Raw genomic sequence first — 24,179 nt, 5'->3', positions numbered from 1 at the left:
CCAACCATGTTCTTTAGTCTAGAGCAGGGGGTGGCCAAACTACAACTCTCCAGATGGCCATGGACTACAATTCCCATGATCCCCTGTTGATTCCATGGACTACAATTCCCACGAGCCCTAGTTCATGGGATTGTAGTCCATGAACATCTGGAGAGGCACTGATCGGCCATCTCTGGTCCGGAGACCACAGAGACTAGAGCTTCCTCATTCTTGGCTGATCGTTAATGTTCAAGGCTGCCGGCACAGAAAACAGGGATCATTTAGAAGAGCCTATGATCCACCAAGGTTTCTGCAATTTATCCACAGTTAGCAGCTGTGACTTTCACTACACAGTCCAGGTTTGGATCCAGCAAGAAATAAATGTACCCCCCGCTCCCAATTGATCAGTGTCTCCTGTATTTCTAGGTATAGGTCTAGAGCTCATCCATGATCTCCTTACATGACCATCCCTGCAAAGGGAACTTAAAAAAATTAAGGCACCAGTGATCAAGCTGTTCTCGCTGTCACCCATAACTGCACCTGGATGACCAGTCTCTCCACTACTACCTCCTCAGGACACCGGGATCCCTATTTGGGTGGTCCGAGCAGGCCACCGGAGTCCTCAATCTCATGGTGCATCCGATTGGAGTCGAAGAAGAAGAGTTGGTTTCTGTACCCCACTTTTTGCTACCCGATGGAATCTCAATTCCCTTCCTCTCTCCACAACAGACACCCTGTGATGTGGGTGAGGCTGAGAAAGCCCTGGCAGAACTGCTCTAAGAGGATTGTGATAAGCCCAAGGTCAACCAGCTGGCTGCATGTCAAGCCAAGTCAGATTTTATTGCATGTAGCCATAGGCCATTACAATATAAAAAGATTTCTGCTCCTCCAATAATCCCTAGTACTTTGCTTGCCTAAGATGAAATCCAACATCTTCTCTGACTACAGATGCCTACAAAGCCAGCCTGGAACCCGGCGTACTCTCACTGGGAGGGGTGAATTTACCACTACAAAAGGGGTGGGGCCTTCTTGCTGGGAAAGGGTTATAACTCCTGGTCTACAGCAGACAGGTTTAACAGTGTCTGGAACTCCACTCCCACTTCAAGAGGAGCAATAATCTTGGCATACATCTCAGCTGCAACATGGTTCTCTATATAGCCCATGTGTCTACGGGAACCTACACGGGCTCACAGACGAAAGACTGGATTTTGCTCAAATTGGTGGGCACCAAAGGCAGCAGCCCACGGACATGGCTAGACAAATGGGGACCGGACTTCTACCGCGGAGCGGTAAGTCGTGCATGGTGATGGAGCAAAGCCCAGTTGAAGCTCTTGGGTTTTATGGGATGGGGGACATTTTGCAAACAAGACCTCTTTTCCTGCAGATTCATTATTTTTTTGTATTTTATTCCAGTTTATACTTGGGGTTCTAGCAGCAAAGCAGGGGAATCATTTCCGGTGTCCCAAGAGAGTTTGGTCCCTCCAGGCTGTACGGCAAACTAGTTCTGTACTGCCCAGGGGGGATTTTGCATTACAGAAAAGTTGCAAAAAGACTGCTAAAAATGACATCGTACTTCTCATTTACGCCTCTGTGAGTGGTTTTGCCGTGCAAAGCCCATCCTGTCATTTTTGGTTAGGCATTAAAAAAGCTGCCTTCAGCGTGTTATTGCCAAGGCTTTTGAAACCCACTTTTCAACAGCTTTTCCCATGTCCTGTCACCAAGGATGCTCTTTTTGTGATGCATAATTGTTGGCTGGTTTCCGACTCCACCCATTTCCCCCATGCCCCAATGGGAGATCGGACAACCCCTAGTCCGTCCCTTGGCCAATCAGAAATAGGGAAGCCCCTCTACGTACTACATGGCAACCTCCAGCAGAGAGCGCTCACCTTTGATTTCTCCGTTGCTCTTTATTCGACATCAAAATGTTGGTGTTTGTTAAGCAAATCAGAAACTGTCGCAAAAATGACATCCCAAAAAATCCAAAACACACATTATTGCTTTTATATCTCGATTCACCATGGGTTCATTCGTTATTTTCCCTATACGTAGATTGGGGCCCTCTGTTTACTGCCATTGCAAACATTCCTCTTTTTCCCCCTCTCCAAAATCCTATTCTGGGCCGTGACACTGAATGGTGGGTGGGTTGCGGTGCATGTCATCTGCAGCCTCCATGTAGCCGCCTTTGGCCGTCAGTACATGGCTCACCCCAAGCCTCTGCTCGAGACATTGCTTCAGCAAAGAAGAAGGATGTCCGTCATTAGGAGGGGAAGAAGATACTTCTCCCAAAAGCAGTTTGTGAGGTGACTAAAGGGACTCTACGGTTCAAAACCAGTCCTGGTGAAAGCCCTTGCACCTACCAAAGGGGGTGTTGTTGCTTGCTTCCTTCTTTCTTTGTCTACTTTTCTCCCTAATGGGAACCCAAAGCGGTTTACAATGCATTAAAAAAAAACCCTATAAGAATGGAGGGGAGGGCTTCTGAGAGTGAAGAGCAGGTCTGCCTTGCTCTCTCCTCCCAGGTCTTTCATCCAACTCTAGGCTCACAGTTCTGGACACCTGTACACCTTGAGAACCTGCAAGCAGGTGAGGGACAACCTCAGCCAGATCTTTCAAGCCATAGTGTACAGGGCAACAATCTCTGATGATCTCCAGAAAACCAGGTCCCAGGAACTGACTTGAGCAACTCAAATTCTGAATTTCCTTTCTTTTGTTCTGATACTGTTGTAATTTGCCACCCCTTCTTATCACGGCTCGCCCCAATCCATTCCAGGACAGCAAGTACAAAATCACCTGTCCCCAAGACCTGGGAGATATTTTGCTCATCCAGTTCACCAAAAAATCTTTGCTGCTTGTCCAAGACAGTTGGTACTGCAACTCTGTCAAGGTGACCTCGCCAGAGGGCAAGACCTACAATTTCCCAGTCTACCAGTGGATCGAAGGCCGTGACACCATGGAGTTCAGAGAGGGAAAAGGTAAGCAGATCCTCCCCAAGGATGCCCCCCCTCCCTTAAAGAAGTGAATGTTTCTGTTTCCCTCTTGTAGGATTTCACTACTTTAATAAACCGGGAGAGACAGAAAGTGTAGCTAGTGTGGGAGGGAAAGTTTGGCTTTAGCCAGGGGAGGGCATTTGGTTGCAGCTCCTGTCCTGGAATACTGACCCACTCCAGTGATTACTCCATGCAAAGCCACTGGTATCCCCTGACCCCTTCTCCACCTGTAGGGATAACTGCTCCCGAAGACCCCTTCCCAGACCTACGGAGGAAAGAACTGGAAGAGAGGCGGGAATGCTACAGGTGGGTATTGATGCTTGGGGGCTCCGAAGAGGTCCCCCTAACTCCATGCTGGGGTCTGTCAAGGAGAGGCGGGATTCCTAGATGCAGCACCCAATGGACATGAAAATATTGGGATGCAGATTCCACAGGGGCGACTCTTGGCCTCTTCCGTGCAGGTGGAAGGAGTACGCCCCTGGAATCCCTCACTGCTTGGATGTCAATTCCACTCGCGATCTGAACACCAGCTCCCGGTTTTCTTTCACCAAAAGCACCCTCCTTTACTCGCGCCTCACGGTGACGTAAGTTGGGGGAAGAAAGCACAAGGGCGGTTAAGGAAAAGGGGGGGGGTGGCAGCATCGCTGAACACCTTATTATGATGCACCCGTGCCAAATACCACCCACATTTGATCAGGAGCATCACAGCTGGGTGAGAGGACAGGAGCGCGGTAGAGACGAAAAGGATGTTCTGGATATCTGCCGGAGGAAGCTGACGGTCAAACGCTCATGACCCCTACAATCCAGGGGCTAACAGTGCTCCCTATGCTACCATGCTGGTTCATGTGGCGTGCCATGGGTGCCGGTTGGAGTTGTGTAGATATGCACAGTGGCCAGTGGTTTTTTGGCATTGGACGATGCTTATATGCCTGTTGTCGGGCTGTCCTGGCAGAGAACCTTCTCTGTGGATCTTGCCCCTGGGGAAGGATGGCTTTCTGTCCCCAGGAGTGATGCTCCATATTATGAGGGAAGAGTTTAAGATACCCTTCCCTGCTTAAGCCATTACGCTTTTCTGCTCCGTCTTGGCTTCTTTAGGGCAGTGGAGCAGAGACTGAGGGGATACTCCACCAGCAAAGAGTCTTGGGGATCCCTGGATGACATCAAGGAGGTCTTCTGTTGCAACAGGAATGACATGATAGGTAAGACCAAAGGGAGGCGCCGTCAAAATGTCACAGGCAGCAGCCCCGGTCGTGGCTGTCCCTCCGGATTCGGTGACATCTGGAACATGCTAGAGTTGGGGAACTGTCCTGAGGAACCACAACTGGTTTCTAACTCATCCTTGCCCAGCCAAGAGGAAACCCACTGGGAACAAAGCACAGGAATCTGGTCTGCTGCTCTCTCTTCTTATAATCCTCTAGAAATCACGTAGACCCCTACGGAGTCCAGAAACCTTGATTCCCTGCCCCCAACACTCATGAATGGATTTTGCCCAGTTGAATCCACCACTGATCCTGTGTCTTTCAGAGTACGTGGCAGAACACTGGCTGGATGATGCATTCTTTGGCTACCAATTCCTGAATGGGCTGAACCCAAACCTGATCTCGAAATGCACTAAGATCCCACCTAATTTCCCCGTTACCCAGGAGATGGTGGCCGGTTTTCTGGGCAAGGGAACCACCTTAGTGGACGAGCTGAGGGTAAGAAATCTGGGGTTGTGGCGCGTGCGGCTTTGTGTGTGTTCCAGACAGATATATAGTTGAACCGCAGGGTTCTTTCTTGCAAATGCAGTCTGGCTGCATGCTGAGCACAACGTAGAAAAAGGATGCCTTAGTCCCGCTTGCATGCCTGGCTGTGCCGGCTGACGCTGATGCAGGGTGCCCTAAATGGCTTGTGGGTTCACCGTCTTTGCTGATATCAAGGGCTCATTGGCACTTTGTGAGCTCTCTTCCCTTAAGGAATGGGTCGGGGCTTTTAAGCGGGATTTTTTTTTTCTTTGATGATGTGTAAGCCCTCTGACGAGCCACCAAGAAAAGTGGGGTATAAATCTTTAAATAAATACATAAGATACCCCAAGGAGAGTCAACAGCTTGGCCATGAAGACAATGTCTGAGGCGGGGCCAAGGGAGAAGCACAGAACATGCCGGGCACTTTGGATTGAACAGCCGTTTGCTAGATTGTGGACAGATCACATGTCTTTACATATTTATTCCTTGATTAATGGTTTAAAATCTTTTCTGCTGCCTTGGGACTTTCATGAGAAGGAGGGGTGCAAACATCTCGGACAAATAAAATCTGGATCCTATTGAGAAGATACATATTGTTCTAAAATATGGGACTGATTCCCATCCATGGGACCGATTCCCATTCCCTCTTCCACCCATCTCCCCTGCAGAAAGGGACCGTCTACATTGCCGACTACCACATTCTGGACGGGATCACCGCCGGTCGGAATAACCATCTGCAGCAGCACATTGCGGCCCCGCTCTGCCTACTGCATCTCACCCCTCGCGGGGAGCTCCTTCCTCTTGCCATCCAGGTAATGGGCTGGACCTGTTGCAGGCCCTGGCTTGGCAGCTCGTCCAGTGATGGCCCAGGGCAAAATCACATGATCAGGGACTGCTGCCCTGGAGAACCTCACATTGCAAAAAAAAAGTGTCTGCAGTGCAGGCACACACAAAACGGTCCTGAAAATCCAGAACTTGAAACCATGGCATGAATTTCTAACACTAACATTTTTTTCTCTGCAAAATTTCTGATTTTGTGAAATCCCAAGGGGGTGGCAGGTTACAGCGGATGAGCGATAGGGTTGTAGGTGTCGTGCATAGTGCAGGGGGTTGGACTAGATGACCCAGGAGGTCCCTTCGAACTCTGTGATTCTAGGATTCCTAACAGAAACCTAACCCTATTGGGCAAAAAGCAATCACAGTAAAAATTCACCCCCAGATGTGAACGTGTAACATTTTTTTTTCTTGGTGCCCACTCCTACCTCTCATCCAAAGACATGTGGATTTTGTTCCCATTATTCGGCCAAGATCTCACGCTGGTTGCCTCCTGTCCCCACAGCTCAGCCAGACCCCAGGCCCAGAAGCTCCCATCTTCCTGCCCAGTGACTCCGAATGGGACTGGATCCTGGCCAAGACCTGGGTGCGCAATGCCCACTTCTGTGTGCATGAGACTTTGGCCCACCTGCTCCAGACACACCTGCTGCCAGAGGTCTTTGCCCTGGCGACCATCCGCCAGTTGGCCACGTGCCACCCGCTCTACAAGGTGAGGCTGAGGTAAGGGAGGGATTGTGCTTCTAACCTCGATAAGGGGCGAAATGCGGAGAGCAAAATCCGCAGAGAATCAGTGAGATCTTCCTGGGGAGGTGGGTGGAATCTAAAACAATGGCCTTTTAAGCACTGCTATCTTCCTTTGGTCTCACTATGAATTCCCACTGAGCTTTTTTTGCCTTTGTTCTGCATCAGGTTTAATGTTGGTTCTACGTGGCTTGTCTTCCCTTCTGACCTCAGTTTGCTTTCTCTTCGGAGTTTATCTGTGTCTTTTGAGAGTGGTTTTGCCTCGTTTTTTACTCTCTCTTCCCTCCCAAGACAAAACAGTTTATGAACCCAATTTAGAGGGAAGGCAGAGAGACCCTTCTTCACTACCCACCTCCCACCCACCCCCCCAGGTTATTTACCACCTTAAGAAATGAGAACATGATTTCATAAATCAAGTGTAAATATACATTAATTAATGCAATTCTGTCATTTTGACCTCTGCCCTTCTCCCAGCTCTTAATCCCTCATATCCGCTACACCTTCCACATCAACACCTTGGCCCGGGAAACCCTCATCGCTAAGAAAGGTGTCTTTGACACGGTGAGTTGTACCTACCTTCCTTTGGCACAAGCTGGTGACCCAGCCAATCAAGGACTTGTCGTAGGGTGATCTGAAGGCTCTTGCAGAATTGGAGCAGGTTTGCTTCACGTTATGAGTATGTACACTCTTACAGCTTGCTCTAGTGGGAGAAGGTGAGATAGAAATGAAGTAACCTACAAAGAAATACAATGATTGGACATTCCTTGCAGTTTAACAATATATTTGGGGGGGGGGGGACCCTGACTTTCATCTGTCTGTTGCTCTGGGCTCTGCAATACCCAGATGGGTACTGAGGTGTGAGGTCATGGAATATTCTCAAATGTTTAAAAGCTCCCTATACGTGTAGAATGAAACCACTTGGATACCAGGGGAGGAAATGTCAGTCAGAGCAGTTCATCAGTGAAACTGGCCGCCTCACTGCTGGTCTTTAAGCAATGGCTGGGCAGATACTGCGCCTGGATGCTTTAGACTGGTCCTGCATTGAGCAGGGGGTTGGACTAGATGGCCTTTATGGACCCTTCCAGCACTGTGACTCCTACAGCTTGTCACTGTGATATATTAATCAACAAACTTGAAAAAAATGGAATTTTAGAAAGATCACTCAATGCACCTCTTGAGACTTCCGTCTCCCACCAGTAAAACCTGGCCTAGGTGCAAGGAATGGTTCTTGTGTCAGATGTATCTCCCAATTTTCCCTCCCCCCCTCCCCCCACAGGCAACTGGACTTGGGTATGAGGGCTTGCACCAACTTTGCCAAAAGGGCATGGAAGTCCTGACCTATTCCTCCCTGTGCCTCCCAGAAGATTTACGAGACCGTGATGTGAGTGCTTTGCCAAATTACTACTACAGGGATGATGGTCTGAAGATCTGGGCAGCCATAGAAAGGTCAGGAAGGGAATGAAGCGGGACCATTTGAGGGAGGGATATGGGAAGGGTGTGTCCCCCAAGGACTTCTCCAACACTTTCTATGGGGCAAAGGATTTCAGAAGCACCCTTCCTTCTATTCCCCAGACAAATCCATGTGTGGATCAGAAATCAGCAAGCTTCTTATCCACAGAGGTGAAGTGGGAAACCGGCACATGTGGGACAAAGCTTGATAGACACTTTATCCCTGATGTGGTTTTTTTTTTCTGTTTTCAGGTAGGCTCCTTTTGGGGGGAGCATTCCGAATGGCACTCTTTACTTGCAGTCTGAAGTGGTACAGTACAGTCTAGGCTCCTAGGACTCTCCCATGTCATTCCGTTTTCTGTCTCTCTTTTCCCTTAATCTAGAGACCCATACCCTTTCTCTTAGATTAGGTTTAGAGACAGTAACTCCCAGGGGCAATTCAGTCCGTGAGCTCCGTACTGCCACCAACAATTCATTGTTCTGGCTCAGTCTAAATCCTTTGGACAGTCCCACTGTTTGTGTCCGAGGACTCCTTCTGGGATAAAAGAGGATTCCCTTGGGAGATCAGTCATATCCCAGCTCTGCGGACTGACTTGCTTTTTCGCTTACGTCTTTCCTCTTTCAGTTTTGTCTCCAATATAGTTGACTTCTACTATGCAAAGGATGAATCTGTGCAGGAAGATTATGAACTGCAGGGCTGGATAAAAGATATCTTCACGGAAGGTTTCCTGAGTCGGAAGACTTCTGGTAAATGTCCTCACCCCTCCGTGGTTAGGATCACCCGTAGCTAAGCATGCAATCCACGGGTAGAGAAGGAACCACATCATGCCATTCAATGCTTTTTGATGGTGTTGAGTGAACTAAAGCACATTTTGACTTGCTCCGTAGCTTGGAAGTTAGACAGGGATAGGAATCTCAAGGTAGTAATGGGACATGATTCAGAAGCCTCATTGCGTATTTCACTTTCAGGACTTCTGTATTACTGCCCTCTGTAAGTTTTGTCACATTTTAGATTGCCAGCTCTTCAGTAAAAGGACTGGTGTGCTTGTTGTCTTTGACACCCACACCCAAACCACTGTATGAATTGAAACACACATCCTGTTCTTTCAAAGCTGACCCATGCCACCGTGAGAATCGAGCTCTTCTTAGCCTTGAACCTGCGTTTTTCTTGACTTCAGCTATAGAAAATTTGATGGGTGAGGCATGCAACAAACTCACCTGCCTGGAGTACATTTACCGCATTGTTATTACCTGCCGCAGCCACAATTTTCTCCTGTTCATAGGGATCCCATCCTCATTCGACACGGTGACGGAGCTCAAGAAGTTCCTGACAATGGTCATATTTACAGTTTCTGCTCAGCACGCCGCAGTCAATAATGGCCAGGTGGGAGCAAGTCTTCTAATTTTCCACCCTCTGCACACACAAATGTTTGCAGGCTATCTCAGCCAATCAGGACTATGAATAAAACAATAATGTCACTGGAGACAAGCACAGGCCCTGGAGAGAGAGGGGAATGCTTGCTGGGTCAGAATTGCCATCTGTTGGTTCTTGGATGGGAAGGCCACCAAGGAAGGTGACCTCAGCTTCTCACTTCCCTTCCAAGTCCCTGGCTTTGTCAGTTGCAATTGGAGGTACTTCTATATATGTAAATTTGGGACCAATCTACATATATAGATTGGGCTGATCCTGCGTTGGGCTGACCCTGCGTTGAGCAGGGGGTTGATTTGGGCTGATCCTGCGTTGAGCAGGGGGTTGGACTAGATGGCCTGTATGGCCCTTTCCAACTCTATGATTCTGTGATTCAATTTGGCTATTAATAACAGGTGGTAGGCCCCCATACATGAGAGTGGGTGCCCACCTACTAGGGCTATTATATGTAGCTGTTTACAAACCTAGGCAGGCCCCCTAATATAGGAATACAGTTCCAAGATAATAGAGTTGTTTAGACTCAATCAACAGAAATCTATCAATCTGCATAATTGCGGAATTCAGGAGGAGAAAATATTTGGAATTGTTTTAGGATGCAGAATTCCTTGTGGATCTTTACTCACCTGGAATGAGAGCGCCTTCACTTCAGGCCCAGAAGTGGGGCTAATTTTTGTGTGTGTGTGTTTTTAATCACAGTATGGACATGGTGCCTGGATGCCCAACTTCCCCTCCTCCATGAGGAAACCGCCACCGCGGGCTAAAGGCACAGCATGCTTGGAAGACTACCTGGATACTCTGCCCGCCATCAACACAACCTGCAAGATCATCGGCACCCTCTACCTTCTTAGTGCCCCATCAGGAGACATGGTGAGTGCTTCGACCTACAGAGGTCCTGTGAACGGGTGGCAAATCTAGATCATGATAATGCTATCAACCTCCATGCTGGAGAAGTGGCAATTTCCCCAGAATTACGGTAGATCTCCAAACCACAATGATCCATTCCCTTGGAGAAAATGGCAGCTTTGGAGGGTAGAAGGTGGATCACCCTGTTGAGGTCAAATGCCACCCTCCTCAGGCTCTGCCCCAAATATCTGGGAATTTCCCATTATGGAATTGCCAGCACTAGCTCGTGTAGGCGTCATTGTTGGCCAAACACAGGGTGACTGGAGGATGCCTTCCTTACAGAAGCGTTGGGACGTTCCCATGTTTCTAGCACTTTGTGCTTTCTCTTGGTAACAGATAGCTCTGGGGAATTACCCCAACGAGCACTTCACGGAGAAAGAGCCGCAACAATTCATCCGCGACTTCCAGGACCGCTTGAACAAAATCTCCAAGGAAATTGAGAAAAGGAACTTTTCACTTCCCATTGGCTACCATTACCTGAACCCTCCTGAAATAGAGAACAGCGTCTCCATCTGAATGGGCCTGGTCTGCAAGGGGGCCTCCGAGGCTACAAGGACCATGGGCCTGTTCTGAACTTCCCTTGTAGCACCTGCTGCAGCTCTACCTGCTTCAGTGAATCCACAGTTCTCTCCTTCCACTTGAGCAGGGCCACCCGCCCAAGTCTTGAATGAAATGCTTCACCAACAGCATCCTGTTTTGCTTCTGACTCTCCGGGGAGATGCCGCAGGCATGTGTCTTTTCTAAACGTGCAAATAATTGCTGCTGTAGTCTTCCTGGGGCGTCTCCTTTGGAGAAGATGGTTAGCCAATGTCTCAAATAAACAAATAATGGTAACTGGGATGTCCATTTGCATCATTGTGTGCCCCTGTGTCACCTTCAGTTTCTTGCCCTGGCTTGTGTATTCAGTCACCCTTTCATAAAGGTTACTGAATTTGGCCAGGATCTCTTAGGCTGGGCTCAAGTGGAAGAGAAGCTTGGTCCATGATCCAGATTTACATCTGACCAGTTTCAAAATGACCAGACCATTTTATTTTTCCCAGCACCAGGGCATATGGCTTTTAATGATTCCACACACACAAAAATTAACAAAACAATGAGAGAACTCTCCCTTACAATATCCTGTCACTAGAAACGCTGGGTGAATTGATATGAAATAAACAAATCAAAATGCCAACAGGACTATGCATCTTGTTCCATAACACAGTTACCAGTGTGGTGTAGTGGATAAAGAGCAATGGACTCTGATTTGGAGAACCCAGTTGGATTTCCCCATTCCTCTTCCACCTGGATGGTCAACAACATGTAGCTAGCTGGGTGACCTTGGGCCAGTCACAGTTCTCCCAGAGCTCTCTCAGCCTCAGCGACCTCACAGGTTGTCTGTTATGGGGAGAGGAAAGGAAGGCAATCATAGGCCACAAGCTGCCTTTGCCTCCTACCTCAGACACCAAGAGAATTTGCCACCTTTAAGACGAACCCTGGAGATGCAGGGAAACACTCCTAACCTGCCCTCACCTCCCGGAAGCAGATAGCAATTTTTTTTAATTACTGTGGAATTGTACCGTCAATATTATTAACCTTATTTTGTGATTTGCCTTTCTATGTTTTGTTGTTAAATCAGCAGGTATCAACGTTTGTGCCAGGACTTCAACGGCAATCTCCCAAAATCTTTTCACCAATTTCTTTCAGACTTGCCAGCCAACTCTGGAAATACCGCCAGCCCATATATAAAAACAACAGGTTCATTCCTATTCGCCTCCCCACTCACGCAAGAGGGGAAAGGAGTCCTTCTGACCCCCCTCTACGTGACGACTGCATCACCCACACAGACAAAAGTTAAGCATGATAAGGAATTGCAGTACGTGGGGGGGGGAGTGAGGGTGTACTGGGCAAAATTCCCCCTTCCATTCCTTCTTTCGCAGTGGGAAAGCTAGTATGATCCATTCAGCTCATGCAGCTAACAAAATGATGCTAGGTCAATACAGCAGCCAGCAGGGTTGTATATAGACACACACCCAAGTGTGTGGGGAGGGAAAAGCAGAGTAGCCACCGGACTATATGGAGACGCTGTTCTCTATGCCTGGAGGGTAGAGGTGGCTATATTCAATGAACCTCCGTTCCTGAAGCTGGTTGCGTTCCTTAATTTTTTGGGAAATCTTCTTCAGGTCTTCCTTGAAGACCTTCATTAATCTCTTAGGCCCTTCCTCCGTGAAGTGCTCTTCGGGGTAATCCCCTAAGAGGACCTGGGAAGGGAAAGGGAAGGAGGGATATTAAGAATAGAGAATCAACGGCCTGCTCCCAGCCAGGCAGTCTCCATCTGGGGTATCAGTCCTGGGTGCGCTGCTATTGCGATACGGGCTTCTTTCGTTTCCCTGTAGCGCTGTAGCATATTCATGCGCTTCCCAGGGTCCTCCCAGCTTTTCTCAAATCTGATTTGTTGTGAGGTTTCGGGAAAGGTTGCAGTAAAGACTCGAGGGCTGCCAGGGGGGCGCAAAAATTTAGATATTCGTTCTGTCATGGCTGCCGCAGCCATTTACTCCCAGCAGCCAGCAGGGAATTCCCCCCCCCCTTTTTTTTTTTAAACATCATCAGTGAATGATTGGTGCGATGTTCTAACACAACACACAACAGGTTCTAGATCTCCCTTTTTGTAAGATTCTAGCCCGTTAGAGTGACGGAAGAAAAAGCACCCGTCTTTAATGGGTGGAGAGGCAAGACCCCCTCTCTGCCAACAGCTTACAGGAGGTCCTTCGGTGGATCCAGCCCACTATGATCCGAATGCTGCACCCGAGGTTAAAGCGTCACGTGGGTGCAAGGTTGCCAACCTCCAGGTGGCATGGCAGTCCCCTGAGATTTTGACTGATCTCTGGGCAACAGATTGCAGCTCTCCTGTTTTGGACAGTGGACCCCGCAGCATTATACCCAGCTGAGGCTGGCCCCCTCCTCAAACTCACCCTTTCCCAGTTTTCACCCCCAAGGTCTCCTGGAATTTCCCCACCTGGATCCGGTCACCAGCAGGCATGAACACGGCAGGATCCGTGCAGCTGGCCTCTCACTCAGGTGCGTTTGGACTCCCCCCCCCACCCCTACCCTCTCACCTTGTCTCCCGGATCGGCACTCAGCACGTAGAGGGTGCTGAGGATGGTGCAGGTGGTGTTGATCGCAGGGATGGTCTGCTTGTAGCTCTCCTCGTCCGCGGTGCCTTTGGCCGTCGGAGGGGGCTTCCTCATGGAGGAGGGGAAGTTGGGCATCCAGGCGCCCAAATCGTACTGCAACCGAAAAATCCCAGGTATGCGGTACCTGTGGGTTCTACCTGGGCCACAGCAAGGAGGAAGGGGCCTGTGGCCTGGAGATCCCCCAGAATGACAGCTGCTGTCCAGAAGACAGTTCCCCTGCTTGCGTTGGAGGGCAGACTCTAGGGCATTGCAAGCCCCAAATCTACAGGAATTTCCCAACTATGTATCCCCCGGATCTCTGCTCCCCTCTAGTGGCAATGCTGTGCCATTCCAAGAAATACAGAGATTCTAGTCCCACCCCCTGCTGCGTGCAGAATCCGCCTGAAGCACAAGGAGCTGTCCAGCCGCTGCTTGAGGACGGCCAGTGAGGGGGAGCTCCCCTCTTCCTTAGGCAGCCCCTTCCACAGCTGAACTACTCTGCAAAAAAGTTGCGGGTCGAAGTGGCCCCTGGCTCCTACCTGTCCGCTGTTCACTGCGCTGTGTTGGGCTGAGCAGGTATAGATCACCATAGTCAGGAACTTCTTGAGCTCTTGCACACGGCCGAGCGAGGAGGGGATGCCTGCAAAAGGAAATCAGCCTTCAACCGCAATGACTCCTCTCCAGAGTAGGGAGTGAAGTCCATCAGCACCCACATGGTGCACCTGTACTCACTCCACACCTGCTAGCCCCCAGATTTCCAATGATCGGCTCGCCTTTATCAAGCAGTTGCTAGTCCTCATGACCCTAAAGTTTGCTTAGGCATTTAGAACGTCTTTTCCTGCCCAAGGGATTGAGCCGGTTACGATATAGCCGTTTGTTAAAATTCAAACCCCTCAGAAATACTAAAAACGGATTGTACCTGAGGACTTCCGACTCAGAAAGCCTTCGGTAAAGATCTCCTTTATCCAGCTCTGCAGCTCGGAATCTTCCGTTACGGAAGAATCACTTTGGTAATAGAGGTCAACAATGCCCGAGGCAAACCTGCGGGAAAAGCAGAGACTGGTCAGGCTGCAGGGCATGGGGCCAGCCCACGGAAAACAAGGGTCTCTCCCACATCCAGCCCCGAGAAGAAAAAGGTCTTGCAGAGCGGCTGGAAACAGGGCGGGAAACTCTGCTGCCTGACTCCTTCTTTCTGCTGCAGCAGACTGACTCACATGGCAGCGACCCATCTTGTCTCCATTAAAAACGAATTTTAAAAGGCACCATTAATCAGAGTCTTGTGAGCTCTGATTGCACAAGGGAGAAGCCACCACGAACGGAAGATTTTTCCAGTCGAAACAGGGTGGCTCTGAGGTTCTCAGTGGCACCCCTAATATTCCCACCCTAATACCGTTTGCCTTCCATCGCTCCCGCCACCTGCGGCCCCAGCCTGACCTTTCCACGGCCTCCCAGATCTTGAGGCCATCTTCCTGGTAGTAGTAATCGGGCACGGAGGCCACCCCACGAGAATCCAGGTCTTCCCCCAGGCACAGGGAGGAGTAAGTCAATTCTTCCGTGCCCTTCTGCAGGAGCTTCAGCAAGCCGTCGTAGCCGGTGCCGGTCGCCTGAAAGCGGGAGAGAAAGGAGAGCGCCGTCACCCCCCACCCGCCCACCCGGGCAAGGAACCAGGACCTCGCTTGCTTTTGGGTGGCGAAAGGCTTACCCGGTCAAAGACACCACCCTTGTTGATGAGACGGTCTCTGGCCACCGTGTTGATGTGGAGGGTGAAGCGAGTGTGGGGGATCAATAGCTGAAAGACAACGGAAGGCAGAGGAGAGGGAGAGGAAAGGCCTGTTTGCTTCCCGGCTCTTCTCCCGGGCCCAGAGGCCCTCCTGAAGCAGAAGATTGCCCCATCGTGTGGCCGCTCTGTACTTATTCCCGGGAGAAGGGCAGAATTCTGCTGGATGAATTCTGAACCTGGGACGTTTTGGGCAGGTTACGTTTGTGTACACAGGCAGCCTTGTTCTGCACACCTGCTCCTGCCGGCCATGGGGAGGAGCAAACATGGGTCAACACTGTATTCTGTAATGGGTGTTTTATTGGGTCAGTGTTGTATTTTTATCAGGGTTTTTGCGTGACCTGCCGTGAGCCAGCTTGCTGAGAGCAGTGGGATATAAATCGCAACATAAATAAAAAATGAAAACAAGAATCCGAAGGCCCCTTGGGCACTTTACCACGAGGCACTTTATCTGGCAACAGCCAAAGGCGTCTTAGTCCCAGGACCAGAATGATGCTTTAAGGCAACTAAGGGGAGTCCTCCACCCAAAACGATAGATCCCAGGCCTGCCCGGGGCCCCTCCCCAACCGCGGCTTCACCTTGTAGAGCGGGTGGCACATGGGCAGCTGGCGGATGGTGGCCAGGGTGAAGACCTCGGCCAAGAGGTGTGTCCGGAGCAGGTGGGTGAGCGCTTGGTGCACGTGGAAGTCGGCATTTCGCACCCAGGTCTTGGCCAGGATCCAGTCCCATTCAGAGTCACTGGGCAGGAAGATGGGTGCCTCCGGGCCAGGGGTCTGGCTCAGCTGCGGGGAAGAGAGGGAAATCACAGCCAGTGGGAGACAGCAGCCAGGATCTGGAAGGAATCACAGTGGCAGGAACATGGATGTCTTACAGCAGGCCTCACGTGACATGGCAAGTAACTGATGCGCCCAGCTGCACGTGGGCTTCGTGGAGGCCTCTGGCTGGCCCCAGTGAGAGAGGGAATGCTGAACTGCATATTTTAATACCGGCTGATAACCCACAGCAACAGACAGGGCCATGAAGAAGAAGGAGAAGGAGAAGGAGAAGGAGAAGGAGAAGGAGAAGGAGAAGGAGAAGGAGAAGGAGAAGGAGAAGGAGAAGGAGAAGGAGAAGGAGAAGGAGAAGGAGAAGGAGAAGGAGAAGGAGAAGGAGAAGGAGAAGGAGAAGGAGAAGGAGAAGAACAACGAGAAGAACAACAAGAAGAACAACAAGAAGAACAACAAGAAGAAGAACAACAACAAGAACAAGAAGAACAAGAAGAACAAGAAGAACAACAAGAAGAAGAAGAAGAAGAAGAAGAAGAAGAAGAAGAACAAGAACAAGAACAAGAACAAGAACAAGAACAAGAACGAGAAGCTGTTTTTTGATACCCTGCTTCCCACTCCCCGAAAGTGGGACGGGGAATCCAACCCGGCCCTCCAGATTCGAGGCCGCCGCTCTTAACCACGACCCTGTGCTTGTGAAGAGATGGCAGGGCTGATCTCAACCATCCGTGCCCCCCCCCCATTCGTGCATCCTGGGGGCACGTCTTCCTCATCCCACCCGGCTGCTGCTTCTCGGGCCGTGCCTGGCACCCCTTTGCAGCCCCTGAGCTCGCTACCTGGATGGCCAGGGGCACCAGCCCCCCCTGGGGCGAGAGGTGCAGCAGGCACAGGGGGGGCGCGATGTGCTGCCTGTGGCCGTTATTGAGACCTGCAGGGATATCCTTGAGGATCTCGTAGTCGACAATGAAAATTGCCCCTTTCTGCGGAGGAAAAGAGTGCAGAGCAAGCTTCAGGCCAAAGAAGGGGGGATGGAGACGGGACGGGACCCCTCCTCCAGCACAAGGGCATTTCCCCCACTGTGGCGCAGTCATAGAATCATAGAATCATAGAATCATAGAGTTGGAAGGGACCTCATGGGTCATCTAGTCCAACCCCGTGGGCTTCCTCTGCCCAGCTCTTGACCTCCAGCTCTTTCTGCAGGGTGGTGCTGCTGCCCAGGCGGCCGGCCACCATCTCCTGGGTCACAGGGAACTTGGCTGGGATCTCGGTGCACCTCCGGATCATTCGGGGGTTCACTCCGTTCAGGAACTGGTACGCAAAGAACGCGTCGTCCTGCCAGTTTTCTGTGACGTACTCTGGAACAGAGAACACCGAGGCAAGAATTGAACAGGGTGGAAGAGGGTTTCGGAGGGCAGGGTGGGTGCTTGCCCACGCACCCACCCACCCACCCACGCGCACAGCCTTGGGAAGGGAAGTGGGTCTGTCTCGTCCACAGATTCGACAGCCATGGTTCATTGGCCTTTTTTCGAGCGCGTTCCACGTTGGGCACTACGATTTCCACTTGCCCTCGGTAGCTTGTATTTCCCCCCTAGAGGGGAGGCTGCAAAGTGCGGGGGCAGCTCCTCATCGGTTTTCGGCAGGGGCTGCATCTTACCTGACACACGAGTCTTATTGAACCAGAAGACCTGCTTGATGTCGTCCAGCCTCCTCCAGGACTCTTGGCTGGTGGAAAACCCTTTCAGCCTCAGCTCCACGCGCCTGAGCGTCCCGGGAAGGGCAGAAAAGGGGGGGGGCCACATGTCATGAGGCTGCACCCGAGTGCAGAAGCAGCCCCTTGCAGGGGTGAAAACGCTGGCCCCCAAATCGTGGGTGGAAACCACGTCATAGTCTTCTGCTACATGCGCATGGTTCTAACTTCCATGTGAGAGCTGTCTTCGGCTTCCGGAGCTCAGCATTATGACCGGAGCATCACTCCTGCCCCAGGGTCCTCTCCCCACCCCCCAGAAGGGGCATGATGGGGCAGGATACAGTAGCCCAGCTGTGTACATGCCCACCCAGGGTCCCTCCCTTTCCCACCCCCTCCAGGCCATTTGGAGAGGGGAGGGCAGGTCGACATGCCCATAATTGGCTATTCCACCTGAGAAATGTTTAAGAAATTTTTAGTTTGCAAATCAAAAAAGTGTATCCTTAGTCGTACAGCCCCTGCTGTAGAAGCCTGGCTGTATCTGGGCTTGGGAGAGTCCTGGTGCTCCAGGTTCTGACCAGGTTCCCCAGATATAGCTTGACTCTTCTCTTTTTCATTGCGTTATTTGTAATCTAATTTGTAATCTAATCTGGAGAACCAGGTTTGGTGCCCTGCTCTTCCGCATGCAGCCAGCTGGGTGGCCTTGTTTTGTGTATCACTTACTTGACTGTGGTGCGTGCCTTAAATATGGAAGACTTCAGTAAGGAAAACTTGACGTCCGAGTCCAGCTGCTCAGGAGAGTCAGCATCCAGGCAGCGGGGAATGCCCTCCGCCAGCACCTTCCACCTACACGGAAGAAAGGAAACGTCCTTGGGAGGTGGGCGGCTGAAAGCTCACAAGAGCATTTAGGAAACCTGCTCGGCGAGGACACTTGAGCCACCTAGCCCAGCATCCCCTTCCACGCAGAAGCCCCCCAAAACCTTGGAAACCCCAGTGACTGGGCATTAGGGGCCGAGGCCAGTTCTGGTATTTCGGAGGGTTGACTGCCTCTGAATATGGAGGCTCCCTTCAGTCCCCACAGCTAATAGCCATTGGTGGACTTCTCCTCCATGAATTGTCTCACTCTCTTCGGGGCACGGGGAGAGCCCAGAAGCCCCTTGGAGGGCCATGTCTGAGGATATCAGAAGCTCTACTCACTTGTAGGCCTCCTGCCTCTTCTCCAGCTGTTTCTTCCTGTGTGTTTGGAGTAAGGGGTTCGAGTCCATGGCAACTGTTTTCGCTGCAGTGACAGATAAGGAAATGGTGCACCTAGCCAAAGGGTGCGGTTCCGGTCCAGAGAGCCCCAGGTGCAAGTCTCTAGTCACCTAGCACTTGGAATATCAACTCTGAATCACAGAGTTGGAAGGGGCCTCCAGGGTCATCTAGTCCAACCCCACGCCAAAGGCAGGAGGTTCACAACCACCTCCGTCCGGGGAGAATTGCTGCGTACAGGGGTGGGGGGAGTGCCAGACGATCTTCATGAGCCCAAAACTAGAACCATCACTTTCTGAGACCCTGCTAGCAGGTGGCTGTGGGGCTCAGTGAGCTGGACTTGGATCTAAGACGAGAGTAGACATCACGGGGCATTTATTTATTTATTTATCCATGAGCCCAGCCGTTCCCTTCCAAAAGAGCGTCTTGGCCTTGGACTGAGGGGTGGTCCTTGACCGTTTTGATTCTTTTTCGGGAGCTCTGGCGCCGGAGTCATTCTCTGCCACTGGGAGCGTCCCATTTTGTGATTCTTACGCCACCCACCAGGTCTTATTGTGAAGTTATATTATATAACATATAATATTGTGTGGACTCTTGCTCTTTTCTCCTGAGATGCTCCCTGTTCTGGATGGGGTTTCCCTTCTCTCCTTGTCTTCTGCCGGAGGGTATTTTTTAAAGTTTGTCTGGCATCCCCTCCCTAATCCTCATTGACCTTCCCATTCATGTGTTGGTTAATATGCTTCTGTTTTAATTCCTCTTCTATGGGTTTTAACTGGGTGGAAAGGCAGCTTTAAAATGTTTGACATAATTTTTTTTTAAACGATACACTCGATCACACGAGAGGTACGCTGAAACACGACAGCCACTAAACTGACCCGTGAGGGGGGAAGTGAAGTTGAGGATCAGACCTTTCCCCTCATGCTCAAAGGAGTGGGGGGAAAGCGGATTTGAACCAGGGCCACTCACCTGTCCCCTCCCTGAGCTTCACGTTCTCAGAGCCCTCGAGCCACTGGTAGCACGGGAAGGTGTAGACTTGGCCCTTCGGGGATATCACCTTGACATAATTGCAGTACCACTGGGTTGGGATGAAGTTGAGCAAAGGTTTTTTCTGGATATGGAGGAGCAAAATCTCTCCCAGGTCTTGATCACAAGTGACTACTAACTTGTTTTCCTGGAATGGGAAAAACGGAGGGTGGGAATTCATCATCAGCCGAGAGAGAGAGGAGAGCTGGTTGAGAGCAGGAATCTACAAAGATCCCCGTGTGTAACCTGCCCCGTTAAATTCTTGGTATGTCCTCTTCTGTCCAGTCTGACCCTCTGACCCCTGTGTCAACAAGATGGGTATTAAAGTGCTCCCGAATGACCTTTCAAGCTCAAACACCCTCTTTCCTTCCACGGCTTACAGGTTTCCAACCAAGTTGGTACAAAAACTAAACCTTTCCATGCCCCCACCCCCAAAACCACAGGATTCAAGTTCCCCAGCCAGGACATTCTGGTTGCTATTAGACAACGCTATAGAGTTGCCAGACTCCAGACGGCACCTGGAGAACTCCAGGAATTACAGTTGAGCTCCAGGTCATGGAGATCAATTCCCCTGGAGAAAACGGCTGCTTTCAAGAGTGGCCCTCTATGGCGGGATATCCCACTGAGGTCCCCCCCCCCTCAATCTCCACCTCCCCCAAAGCCTCCAGGTATTTCCCAACTCAGGCTTGCCAGCCCTAGCTGGAGAGGATAGCCCACACAGGAAGGAAGGAAGCATTTTGCAACCATCTCCTGTGTTGCACCTCTCCCTTCCTTCAATCAGTGATGGGGGGCAGGGGAAAGCCAGACAAAAACCACTCCAGGGCTCCAGCGGTGCCTGTACAGCTGGCCATAAAAATCACAGCTAAGAGAGGCAGAACGCCAAACTTAAAAGCTGGGGGGACAAGGAACATTTCAGCCTAGCGCCTGAAGAAGAGTAGGCACCGGTGTGAGGTGCCACCAAGCAGAAGGCCCTGTCTCTTGCTCCACGGCTGCAGAGGGAAGGGGGAAGACAGAGAAAAGGAATCAGAAAATAAGGGCTGATTTTTTTTCCCCTGCATGCAGAGGAGGAGTGGGGAAGCAAACCGGGTTCTCCAGATGACAGTTCGCTGCTCTTAACCGCGACATGAAGCTGGCTCTCAAAGTAAGTCAAGAAGACTTGGGTGAGAGCTAGAAAGTTGGCACGGATATATCTAACCCAATGTTGAGACGACGCTGTGTGTTCCACGGAGGAGCAATTGAATGCTTCCATGTGCAGAATGCTCAGGACTGATGTGATCTGGCATCCGGCCAGGGCTGCGTAATTAAATGATGCCCTTTGGTAGAAAAGAATGATGCCAAAATGTGGCATGCCTGAACAGGGAAGATTCAAACCGCCAGACACGACTCCTTGAAAAATTGTTCCTTGCATATACATAAATCAGCACACTTTTGGAGACCTAAAAGCCTATTTATACATGAGGGGGTTAATGCAATTTAGTGCTGCTTTGGAACGATTCCTTATAAACTTATAAGGGAATGCAAGAGGTGAAATTTCTAAAGCAGGGGTAGTCAAAATGCAGCCCTCCAGATGTCCATGGACTACAATTCCCAGGAGCCCCTGCCAGCGTTGACTACCCCTGTTCTAAAGGCAGCGCCGTGCCCCCAAAGGCTGCCCTGCCCTGTCCGCCCCCCCCCCCCACGCCCACCACGACTCACCACTCCGCTGAGGAACTTGGAGGGCCAGCTGCCCAGGCTGGTTTGGGGGCTCTCCCCTCCGGTGCCCACAAAGGAGATGAAAATTGGATCCAGAACACCCAAGTGGAAGAAATGGCCAGCAGACACGCAGACGGTGTAGTCGACCATGGTGCAGCCTGCAAGGAGGGCGTTCCGGCCCCTTTGGCCTCGTCTCGCAGGGCTGCGGCTGGAAGAGGAAGCGTCGGTCTGCCTCAGCCAGAGGCTTCAGCCCTTTCTGCTCTGGATGGGTTTTTGTGAACGTGCCAACCATCATTGCAAAACAACCCAGCCTCTCTCCAGCCCCACCCCTCTCCTCAGAGGCAGGCAGAGGCCTGGGCAGGAGGGGATGTGGGGCTGGGATGGTTTAGTCCTTGCCAGCATAGCTCCAAGGTCACCGGCAAGCAGGAAATGCCGAAGGTGGCACTTTTCCCCAAACTGTGCCCGCCAACCTGGGGCCATGGAATCTATAGCCTGTGCCCCCCGCAGCTGGGAGGCAACTGGTCTCTTCCTGTTTAGCAGGGGAAGGTGACTTGGCTGTCCTTTGGATTCCCCCCTTCCTTGGGAGGTGGGATTGCTCTGTCCATCCCCCCCCCCGCCCCCCAGGATTGATGGCCTTTCCCTGGGCACACTGGTTTGTTGCCAGCCTCTTACTAGTCCTGACAAAAGGGGTCTCGCTTTCTTACAAGGCAGGCTGACAACTTTGAGATAAGATTGTGGCACGAAGGGCCGTTCCTCACACGCAGCTTTCATGAATTGTTACTGCTTCATGCAGCCTCAGTCGTAGTCCCCGGGGGCTGCAAGGCAGGGCAGACAAACGGACAAGACACCCCCACGGTCTCCAGCTTTGCTGTTTAATTCAGCAGTCGCATACAGTCACTTATGGCCCAACTGCAAAGCAACTACTGCTATTCTGATACGGTTCAAAGTAGGAGACCAGCCCGCCCTCCTGGGCAACGTCACAGGGACTGAGATATATACACAACGATGCCTCAGCCACAGACCCTGAGGCTGCTCCCCCTGCCCCGGTCCCTGAGATCTGCGAAAAACAGCATTGCAAAAAAATATACAGGTCAATAAAATACCCCGTCATTATTAACAACAGCCAGAAGAATACAGGAAAAGTACAATTTGTACACAGTCTATGAAAATGATAGACAAATTCCAAGGCTATCTCTGCCCAGTGGGAAGATGATGGGCGATCACCACCGCCTGCCCCTTTAAGGAAGTATTTTTGTCCGGTGACAAATACCAACCATCCCTTTAACAAAATATCATTTAATCACTCTCTTTATATAGATACATCTCTCTCTATATATTAATAGTTCTTTCAAATGTGCCTCCTCAGCGCTGTCATGTTTGCAAAGCAAGTACGAAACCAGAATAATTGTTATTATTTGAATCATCAATGATTAGTTTGTTTGTGTTTTAATTGCATATCTTACCACCTTAGAAGGGACTCCCCTTCCGTGCAAGAGAGCAAATGCCTCTCTTAAGTCTAAACACATGTTCATTGTAAAGCACAGGAGTAATTCACCAGCTTTCCTACAGGGTAAATTCAGCAATTCAGTGGAAACACAATTTAAAACTGTGTTTTCACACCTAGAGATGGCAGGTACCTGCAAAGCACTTCGAGTGGCAGATGTACATTCAGCCAAGGTGGTGCCTAAGCATAAAGCACACTTGGCCCCCTTTGGAATGAGGAATGGTGGCTTGTATCTCATTGGCAAACCTGTGTGTATTTCATTAATTTAATGGGACGATGTGCACCAGACACTCAGAGGCCATAAAACTCCGCCCCTGATTCTTCAGGAATTTCCCAAATGGGAGTTGAAAAGGAAAACCCTGGGGGAAGCGAAAATAACACCTCTGTCATTGAAATCTAAGATTTATGGGTTTATACTTTTTTTTACTTCCACAGCAGGAAGACAGAGAAACTTTTTCCATTATGGAAGAGCTACACAGGGGGGAGGGGGGGGCAATCTGGAGCTGAGAAATAACAGGGAAAGGATAACGTACCCACTCCCTTCTCCATGGCTTGTCTACTATACATTTCCTCTTCTCCAGGCAGGTTTTTAAAAAATTGGCATCATGATGATACAAGATTTAGAGGGGGGAAAAAACCAATTTTTGACTGCCCCATAAATTATTCCCACAAGGCAATTCTGCCCTCTAATGTCTCACTATATGAACTGCATTCCAAGGAAGCGCTTGGATACACCTAAAGTGCTTAAAATGGGTTTCCTTAGGCGCTGCTTCATCCAACATGGCCACACGAATCCTGTCTCACAGGGCTCCTCAGCTCCCAAGCTGAGCTCCCACTTGCAATCCAAACCAGCTCTTCATGAACTGAAGGAACAGGCAATACATTCTGCTCCTAGGCCCACCAGCGACCCTCTAGTTGCTGGGATCCCATCCATCCAGGCCATCCCCATCCCTGAAGGACCACTCTCTTAAAAGTAAACACAGTAGAACGACCAGCATGTTCTGATCTCCTTTGCCGAGAACCACTTCGGCAGTGTCAAGCAAGACTTTCTCTGTATCCGTCCTTATCCAGTCACATGACAGTTTAAGGGTAAGCCCTTCCAGGGCGAAGCAGATAACGGAGCAGAGTATTTGGATTGGTAAGTCCCATCATGCACTTGACTCTATGGATAAAAGTACAAAAGGGCCCAAAATATGACTCAGTGGAGTCCCAGCTTCCATATGTTTTTTCTATCCTGGTCCGCACGGCAAACCCCGACTAGCCAAAGTCCCAGCATGCAGCTGGCCTTT

General features: G+C 50.5%; 2 protein-coding genes across 2 annotated transcripts; one reads left to right on the top strand and one right to left on the bottom strand.

The window, feature by feature from the left end:
- Window positions 1–1,121: 1,121 nt before the first annotated feature.
- On the top strand, window positions 1,122–10,657 carry LOC143825523 (hydroperoxide isomerase ALOXE3-like). Its single transcript, XM_077313555.1, has 14 exons — window positions 1,122–1,268; window positions 2,747–2,948; window positions 3,197–3,269; window positions 3,425–3,547; window positions 4,059–4,162; window positions 4,488–4,660; window positions 5,356–5,499; window positions 6,027–6,230; window positions 6,737–6,823; window positions 7,539–7,708; window positions 8,337–8,458; window positions 8,995–9,095; window positions 9,837–10,011; window positions 10,384–10,657. The coding sequence occupies exons 1-14, from the start codon at window positions 1,122–1,124 to the stop codon at window positions 10,557–10,559; spliced, it is 2,001 nt and encodes a 666-aa protein (XP_077169670.1). The 3' UTR covers window positions 10,560–10,657.
- A 429-nt stretch (window positions 10,658–11,086) lies between these two features.
- Window positions 11,087–23,480, bottom strand: LOC143825953 (polyunsaturated fatty acid lipoxygenase ALOX15B-like). Its single transcript, XM_077314400.1, has 15 exons — window positions 23,424–23,480; window positions 21,390–21,594; window positions 19,638–19,842; window positions 18,618–18,699; window positions 18,144–18,266; window positions 17,391–17,494; window positions 16,919–17,091; window positions 16,573–16,716; window positions 15,551–15,754; window positions 14,898–14,984; window positions 14,630–14,799; window positions 14,115–14,236; window positions 13,735–13,835; window positions 13,139–13,309; window positions 11,087–12,283 (listed from the first exon to the last, which is right to left on the bottom strand). Exons 2-15 carry the CDS (start codon window positions 21,534–21,536, stop codon window positions 12,095–12,097), a joined length of 2,022 nt encoding a protein of 673 aa, XP_077170515.1. The 5' UTR covers window positions 21,537–21,594; window positions 23,424–23,480; the 3' UTR covers window positions 11,087–12,094.
- Window positions 23,481–24,179: the final 699 nt, after the last annotated feature.

Source organism: Paroedura picta, chromosome 16, assembly GCF_049243985.1.
Source record: "Paroedura picta isolate Pp20150507F chromosome 16, Ppicta_v3.0, whole genome shotgun sequence".
NCBI classification, from domain to species: Eukaryota; Metazoa; Chordata; class Lepidosauria; order Squamata; family Gekkonidae; genus Paroedura; species Paroedura picta.
This window is presented reverse-complemented; position numbering and strand designations above follow the sequence as displayed.